Below are 13,659 nucleotides of genomic sequence, written 5' to 3' on the forward strand. Positions count from 1 at the left end.
ATGTTACTTAACAATCAGGATAAAGGTAGGTGATGAATTCTCTCTTCAATTCCAACACGTAATAAATACAACTTTAACTGTAAAACTATTTAAAACCTTTAGAAAACATGTTTTCTTTTTTCGTTTGGTTGCACCACATGACTTGTGGGATTTTAGTTTTCTGACAACTGACTGAACCTGGGTCCTCAGCAGTTGAGAGAGCAGAGTCCTAACCACTGCAGTGCCAGGTGAAATTCCCTTCTTTTTCTTTTAGAAGGTCAATTATTGATGCTAAACCAAAAGCTCCAGCAGACTTCAGAATTACCGAAACTTTTCATTAGTTTTAATAATTTCCATATTTCTGTCTAAAAAACTTCAAGGAATAAAAAGGCTATTATGTCTAATAACATTTTCCTTCTAATTTTCTCCTTGGGTGATAATACTATTCATGAGCCAAAGATGAGACAACCAAAAAGATTTTTAATGAACTTTCCTATTTATGTTTGCTTTTCCTTAAAAATTAGCTTTTACTAATACTCATTTAAAGCTACAATTAAACTAGATTAAAAGGCGAAATAACTTAAGAAATTTCAAACACACCAATGGGATTCATTCCTTTTCTAAATGGCCATACCCCAGCTTCACAACCTGAAATTTTATCAGTAATAGGAGATATTAAAACAGGATGTTTTAACATTTAATGGGACATTTTAAAGGAATTACTATTTTTTCCTTTTTTCAAAGTGTATGACTTATGATTAATAGGAAAAAATGATTCTACCCAATCCCATACTTAAATTTCATCAATGTTAGTGATTATTGTACTACATTTAGCATGGATACTCCAATATTCTAACAATGGCAGTAGATACACTTCAAGTGGCTCATTTAGTCATCAAGAAAGTGGAGAACAGATGTTGATCAATTTAGGCCAACTATGAATTTGACATCTATTCATATACTTATTTTTACGCCTTATACAAGATACAACTGACTCCCAGGAATAACATAAAGAGATATAGAAAAAATGAAAAGGAAAGGCTGTGTCCTTCACACGGTTCTCTTCATAGTACCAACTTCTTTGGGTCCCTAGATCATGCACATGCAACACTGTTAAATGAAGTCAGGTCACTCTGGGCAAATGGGCAAGGGAACAGAAGGTAGATTTAGATTCTTACTGAGCATGCTCAAATTTTTAATGCACCAAAAAGCAAGAGATTTTCCTAAGGTGGAATAAATAAAAATAAGTAACCTATTTTAAAACTACTTGCTATATTTCATAAATTAGTGTACAAGTTCCACAGCAGCAATACATTAAATAATGAAAAAACTATTAGGCCACAATATCCTCTTTTATAAAACCGATTTCTATGGCATTACATGTTAAACAGCAAATAAATACTTTCCTATCAGAGAGAAGTGTTCTTTTATAGATAATGGTCGTGGCTGTGATGGTGGTGGAGGGGTAAAAAAAAATTCTCATTTGAGATACCCATACTGTATAAACAAGGATCTATTAGGATTTATGACTTCTAAATAATACATTTCACTTCTGTTTGGGAGCTATATAAGATAGTCATTTTTTACAATAAATGATAAAAAGGTAGTGTGCACCAGGAGAGTACATTTATAGAGGAAAGATGTCAGTAGTTCAGACCCAGGCAACTTGATTTGAAGATTATAAGAAGCCAATCAATACTGGTTTATTCTGTCAAAGAGATAAGAAGTTTTTGTTAATTGGCCACCCTGGGACTAGAGACCAATCAGCCAGCTCCATTTCAGTCCCATTTCTCAAAGATAATGTACTAAAGCTTTAAAACTCTCCTCACCTATTTTCCAAATAATACATTATCAACTAAATGAAATTGATACACATTGAATAATAAGGCTCAGGTCCATTGGGTGCATTTTTCCTTTCCTGATGTTAGAATAAACATGCTCAGTAATGAAGAAATCCCAAGCATTTGCAGACCTTTTGGAGATAGGCCTCTCCCTTGTTAGTAGCCATGCCAAGCTGCTCTTTAATACACAGGGATGCAGACTCCAGGCCAGCACAAATGGTAACTAAAGATTGTACCTGACCTGGTGCTAGCATATAGGGGGGGTGCGCTTTGCAAGGAGAGTCTAATACACCCTGGGGTAGTGGAAACACACACTAGAATGGAAAGATGTTCTGCTTGGGGACAGAGAGCCAGGATCCTTCTCCAGCAACTGCCTCACTGACTTCTGCCTCCTCATCTCTGTCCTACCCTCTGTTGTGGCTGCTGCTGAGTTGGGCTCCGGTGAGCCGTGCTCAGGAGTCCTGTGCACCAGCACCTCCCCCTCTTGCACACGTTTGATCCCTAGGTCAGTGGAGCCGTGTTGGATCGGGGAGCCAGGAATACTCGAGTCAGCCTCGTTTGAGAAGTCAAAGCCATCTGGGATTCAACATATAAAATTTTAGTGCTTTTTTGCTGCTCTATTCTTTTCTGAGCATTTTGACCCAGGCAGATAAGAGAATGTATATATGGATATGACATAAACACAAACATTATTTATATAGTTACATGTGTGTGCACAGCATGCACACACATAAGGCAGCAGATGAACAATGTGAGGTTTGCAAATGAATAGGAGAAAAAAATAGAGATCATTAAAATGGCAATTAATCTCTCTTAGGCAAGACAGCTTGACTATTCAAGTAGCATATGCCTATGAAATACTGCTGGACTCAGCACTTACAAGACAAGGAAAAGAAAGATAAAAATCAGTTATTTTATGTATAGCTTGTATTATACCATTAGTTTGGCCAGTTATATAATTTTCTCCCACACTGCTCATACAGGTACCTTTTTTCAGAAACAAGCTTAAAGAAATTTTTTTTCTATTGTTATTACTAGTTAAAAAAAAATTAACTTGATCTTATTTTCTGTTTCAACATTCAGAGAGCAGTTTAAATAACATCTTTCTACTTTATAAAATATATATACATATTTATATTAAAATGAATTCAGGTATACAAACCACAGTTCTACTGCTATTTTTAACAACTAAACAATTTTACTTTAACTACAAGAGTACTATAATATCATGTGTAAATATAGTCTGTAAAAACAGTGATAAATTTACTTTAACCCATGAGCGGGCTATAGGGATTTTATATTCACCTTCTCTCCTCCATCTATGGCGACGGATTGAAGCTGTTGTAATCGCACTCCGAGAAATCCTCGGCACTGTTGGAGTGACTTCGACTTTAAGTACTTTCTGGCCTTCTTGTGAAGAATCAGGAGCATCAAATGGTAATGAATTTTTCATGGCATTGGCAACCTAAAATGATAAGTCTATATGTACTTACATCCAATATACAATTTATGCTTACTGCACATTTCATGTTTCCATACTTTCTTGAATATGTATTTAAAAGTTGCTCTACAAAATAGAAAAGTATAATGTGTCAGAAATGTTTATATTTCCACTGGTCTGTATTCTTTTGGGTAGGCTTCTAAGATGAGAATTCATTTAAAAATATGAGTCACACACCCTCATGGACTCTCTGAAGTTGCTGGCTTTCAAGGAGAAAATAGATTCCAAAGAGTTTTAAACATATGAACCCTGATACAAGAAAATTTGGAGTAAGTTTCTTTCTGATTCTTCAGATGATAAATAACATGCAAAATTTAATTTATAATTAAAAAAATTAGCTTTGTTTTCATGAGGAGACATCTTTCCTAAACCCATCTGGCACTTTGTTCCATCAAGTTCTGCCCTCTGTGGAGGAGAGTGAGGTATCTGGCTGGAAAGTAATAGCCATTGGCTGCTCCATGTTTTCTGACTGAGTAGTGCTGACCTAGCAAAGATCTTGAGCTAGAGGACCATCTTTCTCCCTCACTCTCCACTTGGACAGGACAAGTGAAATGGAGCAAGCTGGATACCCCTGCCTGCTCTGCCAACTCAAACCTTCTCTCCCAACTCAAACCTTCGCTCCAGTGGGCTGTTTCAACATCTTAACTAAAGGGTAGGGAGTGAAGTCTTTCAATCTAACCTTAATCAGCAATAAAGATGGTACTTGTTTTTCTATCTATCAACTATTTTATCTATTTATCATCTGGCTCTGTTTTTGAATAGAGAAAAGGAATGTCATTTCCTGGGTCCCTTGGAGACCCATAGCAATAAAGGATTATTCTAGAACTATAGATTATGAATCTCTTTACCTATATTACCTTGGAAATGCCACTTCTACTTAATTTATAAGACAGGGATGAAATTATAAATTTAAAGAGTCTTGCAAATGCAAGGTGTTATTATCAAGGTGTAATTTTTTTATCTTCTTGTCCACTTGTTTTTTGTTTTTGGTCACACTGTGCAGCTTGTGGGATCCTGGTTCCCCAACCAGGGATGGAACTTTTGCCCTTGGCAGGGACAGAGCAGAGCCCTAACTAATACTGTCAGGGAATTCCCTATGCAATCTTTTTTTTTTTTTTTTTTACAGTAAACTTTAGGGTAAAATTAGGGATGCTGACATGAGGAAAAAAGAAAATTCAAATATGAAAGAATTATATAAATGTCACTTCAATAAATTTATATTTATCTTAAACTATAAAAAAGACATGAAAAAATTACTCAAAAATTATACTCTTAAATTGTTGCAAGTAAAAATACATAAATAATTTTAAAAATACAACTATTTAAAAAAATATACAACTCTAAAAATACTAGAAAAAATTTAGAAAATACAGAAAATTGCAAAGAAATAAAAACTATCCAGCTGAATCACCTAGAGAACTATTAACATTTGTTATGTTTCCTTTGTCCTGTCTAGATTAAAAAAAAAATAGCTATATACTACTTTACTACTAACACAGCTAGCATGTTTCCTTAATATTAATTTTCAAATAAATAATTTCATCAAGTAAATAACTTAATGATTCTCTGTTGTAAAATAATGTTTAGAGTTCAGATTCCTTTGCATTTAAAACAAACCTTGATCTAGTGTTCACAATACATTAAAAAAATTTTTAAGTAGTTTCTTGGGAAATGTTGGTAAAGATGGGATAGTAGCTCAAAGAAAACACATATACATTACCAAAAGGATGTGCAGAGTTATGTCATACTGTTACTGGTAACAATAAAAAATGCCTCCCTCACCCTACTACTGGACGTTCAAATTTAGTTTTTTATTGACCATCTTACCTTTTGGAGATATAGTTATTTTTGGAAGAGTATGAAATTTTTATGTAAAACTAAATATTAACTTGCTTTTTTTGTCATGCCTGTTGATAACTAGTTCATATTAATTTCGGTTTTAGAAAACTGATGGTTTATGGACTTCCCTATAGGTCTAACGGTTAAGACTTTGCGCTTCCACAGCAGAGGGTACAGATTTGATACCTGGTCAAGGAACTAAGATCCCACATGCCATACTGCATGGCCAAAAAATAAAACAACGCCCCCTTCCCCCCTCCAAAACAAAACAAAAAACTGATGGTTTAGAATTTAGATGTTTATGTAGTTAAAAAAAATATCAACCTTTTTTGGTGATGTGTTCAGTCACTTAAATATAGATAGCCTTTCCTTCTCCAAAAATTTGAGCAAATATTTATAGCCTCTCTTCTTTCTTTTCTTAAAGGATTTCAAGACACTTAATTCTTTAATTTATTTGAACTTTATTTTGCTATGTTGTAAAATAAGAGGATCTAAAACAATTTTGTTTCCTTTCCAACTGTTGGTATGGAATAAACCTGTTTTCCCCCTCCAATGATTAGTACTGCCTCATACATTACATACTGAATTTTATACCAGTAGTACCCTTTTACGGAAAAGGCAATGGCACTCCACTCCAGTACTCTTGCCTGGAAAATCCCATGGACGGAGGAGCCTGGTGCGCTGCAGTCCATGGGGTCGCTAAGAGTCAGACACGATTCAGTGACTTCACTTTCACTTTTCACTTTCATGCACTGGAGAAGGAAATGGAAACCTACTCCAGTATTCTAGCCTGGAGAATCCCAGGGACGGGGGAGCCTGGTGGGCTGCCGTCTATGGGGTCGCATAGAGTCAGACATGACTGAAGCGACTTAGCAGCAGCAGCAGCAGCAGTACCCTTTTTAGGCACAGGAAAGTTTAACAAAAAGTAAATATAATAACTTACCAATAGTGGTTGAGAAAAGAGTTCTAGTTGAGCTCTATAGATGATGTCATCAAGGACTTCCTGGCCAAGGTCCCATTGTCCATTATACCTATGGAGAAGCAGATTACAGTCTCTAGCAAATATCTCTCATTTTCAATAACAATCTTTTTTATTGCTCCAAGTCCTATTATTTTGGTTCTGTAACAAGATTTTCACATTAATTTTTGCATCATGAATTTCTAAACTATCCCAATTTTGGTTACAAGAACAAAAAGAAAAATTTAAATATTAACATTTAAAATATTTCACAGATATCTCTTAAAGATAATTGGATTTTATCATGTGTTGATATCTGGGTTATCTATTTGAATTCATGAAAATCTGGGTTATGAACTATGTGACAGTATTCAGACTTCAGTTTCATGACTAGTTATATTTTAAAAGTACTGAAAGGGCTATGAATAATTATATGTCAACAAACTGGACAATCCAGAAAATGGATGAATTCCTAGAAACATACAATCTACCAAGACTGAATCATGAAGAAATAAAAATCTGAACACACCCATCACTGTACCCACAGGAAATTGAATCATTAATCAAAAACCTCCCAATAAGTAAAAGATGGTCCCAATAAGGACCAGATGGATTCATGAGTGAATTCTACCACACATTTAAAGAAATAATATCAATCCTTAAATTCTTCCAATAGTGAACACTTTCACAGTCATATCATGAGGCCAGCATCCCCCTCATACAAAAACCAAACAAGGACACTATAAGAAAAGAAAATTACAAGCCAATATACCTCTGAGAAACATAGCATAAATGCAAAAATCCACAGCAAAATATTAGCAAACTATATTCAACAACTGATCACATACCACGATCAAGTGGGATTTATCTTGGGATGCAAGGATGGTTCAACATCTACAATTTAATCAACTGTGTGTGATACACCATATTAACAAAATGAAGGATAAATCCATCATAATAGCAGATGTAGAAGAAACACTTGACAAAATTAAAAACCCATTCATGATTAAAAAAACCTCTCAAAAAAGTGGGTACAGAGTAGACGTACTACAGTATAATAAAGGCTGCATATGACAAGCTCATAGTCAATAACTACTTAACAGTGACAAATGATTAAGAACAAGATCTCTCTAAGATCAAGAATAAGACAAGGATGCCCACTCTTGCCACTTTTATCCAACACAGAGCTGAAGTTCAAGCAAATAAAAAATAAAAGAAGTAAAACTGTCTCTGTTTGCAGAAGACAAGTTTACCTGTGAATAACATAGATTCGAACTGCATGAGATCACTTATATGTGAATTCTTTTCAATAAGAACCAACTACTGTAATACACAATCTGTGGTTGATTGAAGCCATGGATATGCAAGGCTGACTATAAAGTTATACTCAGATTTTCAACTCTGCAAATGGCACCCAAACCCACTCATTGTTCAAGAGTCAACTGTAGAAAACTCTAAAGAATATACCAAAAAAACTGTTAGAATAAACAAATTTAGTAAAGTTATAGGTATAAAAACAATATATAAAAATCTACTGCATTTCTATGCACTAACAACAAACTATCAGAAAGGGAAATTAAGAAAATCATCCCACTAAGTAAAGTCAAGTCGCTCAGTCACATTTGACTGCAACCCCATGGACTATATAGTCCATGGAATTCTCCAGGCCAGAATACTGGAGTGGGTAGCCTGTCCCTTCTCCAGCGGATCTTCCCAACCCAGGAATTGAACCAGGGTCTCCTGCATTGCAGGTGGATTCTTTACCAATTGATTCTTTACCAACTATCAGGGAAGCTACTAGTAACAAACTATCAGAAAGAGAAATTAAGAAAACCATACAGGTCAATACAAAAAACCAAGTAATCCAATTAAAAATAGGCAGAGAATTGAATAGACTTTTTCCCAAAGAAGACACACAAATGGCCAACAGGTACCTAAAAAAGGGCTCTACATCACTAATCACTAGGGAAATGCAAATTAGTATCATCTCACATCTGTGAGAATGGTTAGTATCAAAAAGACAAGAAATAACAAATGTTGACAAGGATGTGCAGAAAAGGGAACCCTGTGCATTACTGGTAGAAATGTAAATCGGTGGAACAACTATGGAAAACAATATGGAGATTCCTAAAAAAATTAAAAATAGAACTACCATATGATCCAGCAATTCCACTTCTATTACACACTGGAAGGAAACTTAATCACTATCTCAAAAAGATATCTTATACCCCCATGTTCACTGGAGCATTATGTACAGTAGCCAAGACATGGAAACAATCTAATTGTAAATTAACAGATAAAAGGATAAAAAAAATATGGCCTATATGTATATGTAAGTATGTATAAGGATTGCCAGAAGAAATATCAACCTCAGATACGCAGATGATACCACTTTAATGGCAGAAAATGACGAGGAACTAAGTGCCTTTTGATGAAAGTGAAAGAGGGGAGTGAAAAGGCTGGCTTACAATTCAACATTCAAAAAACTAAGATCAGGGTATCTGGTCCTATCACTTCATGGCAAATAGATAGGGACAATGTAGAAACAATGTCAGATTTCATTTTCCAGGGCTCCAAAATCACTGTGGATGGTGACTGCAGCCACAAAATTAGAAGATGCTTTGCTCCTTGGAAGAATAGCTATGACAAACCTCAACAGTGTATTAAAAAGCAGAGACATCACTTTGCTAACAAAGATCCGTAGAGTCAAAGCCATGGTTTTTCCAATAGTCATGTATGGATGTGAGAGTTGGACCATAAAGAAAACTAAACACTGAAGAATTGACACTTTTGAACTGTGGTGCCAGAGAGCTCTTCAGAGTCCCCTGGACAGCAAGAAGATAGAACCAGTCAATCCTAAAGGAAATCAACCCTGAATATTTATTGGAAGGACTGATTATGAAGCTGAAGCTCCAATACTCTGGCCACCTGATGCGAAGAGCTGACTCACTGGCAAAGACCCTGATGCTGGGAAAAATTGAGGGCAAGAGGAGAAGGGGGTGACAGAGGATGAGATGGTTGGATGGCATCACTGACTCAATGGACATGAGTTTGAGCAAACTCAGGGAGATAGCTATCAACAGAGAAGCCTGACGTGCTGCAGTTCACAGAGTTGCAAAGAGTCAGACATGACTGAGCAACTGAACAACAAATATGTATTAGACAAACACACAGATGAACGGATAAAGAAAATAAGGTGTGTGTGTATACATATTTATTATACACACACATATTATATATACAATTACATACACACAATAGAATATTATTCATTTAAAAGAAGGAAGAAATCCTAGGACTTAAGACTCCACACTTCCAATGCAGGGGGCATGGATTTGATCCCTGGTTGGGGAACTCCCGCATGACACATGGTCAAAAAAAAAAAGGAAATCCTGCCATTTGTGACAACATGGATGGATCTTGAGGGCATCATGCTAAATTAAATAAGTCAGACAAAGACAAGTGCTATATAATCTCATATACATGTGGAATCTAAAACAAAACAAAACAAAAAGAGTAACTGAACTCATAGATACAGAAAGATTGGTGGTTGCCAGAGGCTGGCAAAAAGGGTACAAAAGGGTTGGTTCAAAAGGTACAAACTTCTAGTTATAAGATAAAATCCTGGGTATATGATGTACACCATGCTAACTATAGTTAACAATACAGTACCAAATATTAAAAAGTTGTTGAGAGAGCAGATATAAAAAGTATAATTCATTTAAAACTACTGAAAGAAATTCATATTAGAAAAATAAGATAATGGGTCCATCATGGAACAAAATATTCCATGTTGTGAAACTAATAAGGAAAAAGGGAAATATTAAGTTTTAAAAGACTAGGAAGAATCCACACAATTTCACAGTACATCTACTTACATGGCATAATAAACTCCTGTGAGAAGCTGCACCATAAATTCGGGATCCAACACTATTCGACCACAGAGTTCTTTCCACTGTTTTTCATGTTGCCGTGGAAACCCACTCACACAAACCCTAGGAAAATACATTATTTAAGTGTGATTTGCTGATTCATTAAATAAAATATTTTTGTGTTCATAAGTTCACATATTCAACACTTACTGAAATATTTTTTAAGTACTTGTTATGTGTCAGTCACTATCATGGGTCTATGCATACAGTTGTAAATAGGTAAAAAGATAAAAAAAAAATCTATGCTCTCACAAAACACACATTCTAGTGGACTATAGCAATAAAAGCAATGAAAAAGTGAAAGGTGCTCTTTGTGACCCCACAGACTATATAGCCCACCAGGCTCCTCTGTTCATGGAATTCTCCAGGCAAGAATACTTGAGTGGGTAGCCATTCTCTTCACCAGGGGATCTTCCTAACCCAGGGATCAAACCTGGGTCTCCTGAATTATAGGTAGATTCTTTACTATCTGAACCACCAGGCAAGCCCTCAAGCAACAACTTTTCTCAAATAGGTATCTCTTTCATAATTCTCCTTCTCCCTCTTCACAAAAGAAATGCATAACTTTCACACGTCCCAAATTTTATCAGGATGGATTAGTGGATGATACAGAACTCTCAAAACAAATTTAAAGTGTCATAAACGATCCTCTATTTTCCATCTCATTAAAATATGCTTCCAGAAAAGTTATGTTTAATAATTAGCAGAGATGTTATATACCTCTATTATTTTAATAAATTAATTTATCAGAATAACTGCAATGGTGAGTTCAGAAGAAATTTTTTAGTGTTTAGTGCATTTTGGTCTCTGGAAATATTTTTATATTTTTAATTTACATATTTTCTTTGTGGCAGAGGTTTATAATTAGTTGATCAATAAAAGACCTTTAAGTATAACAGCACTATATTAGGATAAAATTTATGTGGATAAAGTGCAATACACATTCCATTTTAAGGAGAAAGACTACTAAAGAAAGACTATTTTTCATTTATTCCATATATGGATGATGGTATCATGGTATCAATTAGATCACTGTGTATTTACATTATATACATTAAAAATAGCAATTAACAATTATTTGTTTTATTATGTTAATATTTACATGCTGGAAATCATATAAAAAAGAATAAAAAATTTAAATGTTAACTTAAAAATGTATAAAGGCTATAAAGTTTTTCAAAATTCATTAGGGGACACGTGAGTAAAAGTTTGAGGATGGAGATCAGCCCTGGGATTTCTATGGAAGGAATGATGCTAAAGCTGAAACTCCAGCACTTTGGCCACCTCATGCGAAGAGTTGACTCATTGGAAAAGACTCTGATGCTGGGAGGGATTGGGGACAGGAGGAGAAGGGGACGACAGAGGATGAGATGGCTGGATGGCATCACTGACTCGATGGACGTGAGTCTCAGTGAACTCCAGGAGTTGGTGATGGACAGGGAGGCCTGGCGTGCTGCGATTCATGGGGTCGCAAAGAGTCAAACATGACTGAGCGACTGAACAGAACTGAACTGAAACTCGATCATCATTTGTTATTAAGGAACTCTGTAAGATGCCATACTAAATGTTACCAATTAGAGATATAGCCAATTTGTTTAATTGAGCCAAAAATAGTCATCTATAAATAAATTGATCTGTAGATATGCAGTAAGTGCTTAAACAATATACTCTCTTGATAAGAACATCTAGGTTAGAATAGTTACATGTATACGTATGGCTGAGCTCCTTCACTGTTCACCTGAAACTATCACATTGTCTGTTAATCAGCTATACCCCAATACAAAATAAAAAGTTTAAAAAAAACAAACAACATGTAGATTAGAGACAAGAATTCTGTTAGTCATTAATCTTGTTTTTATACACGAGTGGAAATAATACACTTTAAAATAATCTACAAATTTATAAATCAAATTAACAGCTAATTTAGACTGGCCTACCTCCAATTAGCAAAAGTGAGTTTTGTTATAAATAGGACCACAGTTTCCTCTCAGTAATACACCAGTATGAACCTGTGCAAAGCATTTGTAGTAGTGGCTGGGGGTGGGGCATGTGGGGCTGATCCTCATGATACCTTCCTGGTATTCACACCCTGTGTCATCCCCTCCTCTTGAGCATGGGTGGAACCTGTGATTTGCTTGTAACATGGAAAAGGTGATACCATTTTCATGCATACATGTACATGATTATGTGATTATATTACATAAGACTGTAGTGCATCGTCTCTTATTCCTCTGCTTTGAAGAAGTGAGCTGCCATGCTGTAGGCTGCCTAAATTGGGAGGCTCACATGGCAAGGAACTGACACTGGCCTTCAGCAGACAGTCCATATGAAATTGAAGCCCTTAGTCCTACAACTATAGGAACTGAATTCTGCCAAGATAAGTGTATAATTCCTCAAATGAACCTCAGATATGATGGCAACTCCAGTGGACATCTTAACTGCAGCTTGTAATACCCTAAGCAGAAGCCCCAGCTAAGTGACACTTAGATTTCTGACCCACAGAAAACTGAAATAATAAATGTATGCTATTTTAAGCAACTAAATTCATAGCAATTTGTTATGAAGCAATAGAAAAACTAACATAGCATTTAACTTTCAGGGGGTAGAGAAGGCTTACCCTTTTTATTTGTGCTTCCTCAAATAAAAATCAACTGAGCAGGATAAACTGAGTGTTCCTTCTATAATTAAAATTCCCCTCCTCTGTCTCCAAACCAATTTATATTAATTTTTTTTCAATAGCGGAAATAAAAATTTTAGCCCAGGTCTATTCATATTATTAGACATTCTGGTTTGGTAACGATTAGAATATACAACTATAAATGAGACATACACATAATTGATGCTAATCTTATCCAAAGAAGAGACAGTTATTTGTGGGATACAGAAAGGAAAAAGTTCACATTTCTTTACTTTCTCTATACAGAAGACTATTTATTCAAAACACTCGAAGTGACTTATAAAAACTGGCATCCAGGCAGTGATCAAGTATACCAATAAACCACCTTGAACCTAAATCATCTTGGCTTAGCTTGATGCTGAGCTACAAAGTACTTCTTTAATACCGAAGTACTTTCAAGAAATCATGATGTATGAGGAATGATAGAAAATTCCTATAGGAATATAAGTTTCCTGAGTTTTGTTTACTGCTGTATCACCAGGGGTTAGAACAGTGCCTACCAGCGAGAATGTGCTCAATAAAAATGTATGAAATAATGATAAGTATTCTGCTTACCTGGAGCCCATTCGGCAAAGAGACTGGTAAGATGAAGCAGGCATATACACGATAGCAGAATTATAACATAACATGAGAAAACTCAGGACTTCAAACCTAGAAAAAACAAAAACAAGGAGAAAAAGATTACAAATAATTATTTCTACTTACAGATTGTAGTAAATGATTTCTTTGTTGGATGGTTATAACAACAATGCCTTAATATTGATTTTCATTATTTCTCAATCAGATCATTGTAATATCCTCCTCAATAATTTCCCTATTTCCATTTGCCTTATTAAAGGTCAGAGTACTTGCTGCCATCTATATTTTCTTCCTCAAAAATCCCCTATCATGCTTGAATAGGTCTTTACGATGAGTAAAGTCAATAGTGACAG

At 35.2% G+C, this 13,659-nt stretch overlaps 1 protein-coding gene across 4 annotated transcripts in view; it reads right to left on the minus strand.

The window, feature by feature from the left end:
* FAM126B (family with sequence similarity 126 member B) overlaps positions 1-13,659 on the minus strand; it is a 64,130-nt gene that overhangs the window by 9,520 nt on the left and 40,951 nt on the right. For 3 of the 4 annotated variants that reach the window (XM_027564156.1, XM_027564179.1, XM_027564164.1), the window contains 5 exons: positions 13,283-13,378; positions 9,997-10,113; positions 6,104-6,191; positions 3,126-3,285; positions 2,229-2,396 (listed from right to left, as the gene is read on the minus strand). In XM_027564156.1, the coding sequence (XP_027419957.1) occupies positions 2,229-2,396; positions 3,126-3,285; positions 6,104-6,191; positions 9,997-10,113; positions 13,283-13,378 (629 nt within the window). The remainder of the gene's footprint in view (positions 1-2,228; positions 2,397-3,125; positions 3,286-6,103; positions 6,192-9,996; positions 10,114-13,282; positions 13,379-13,659) is intronic. The other variant, XM_027564171.1, reaches the window with a different exon arrangement.

This window comes from Bos indicus x Bos taurus, chromosome 2, assembly GCF_003369695.1.
Source record: "Bos indicus x Bos taurus breed Angus x Brahman F1 hybrid chromosome 2, Bos_hybrid_MaternalHap_v2.0, whole genome shotgun sequence".
NCBI lineage: Eukaryota > Metazoa > Chordata > Mammalia > Artiodactyla > Bovidae > Bos > Bos indicus x Bos taurus.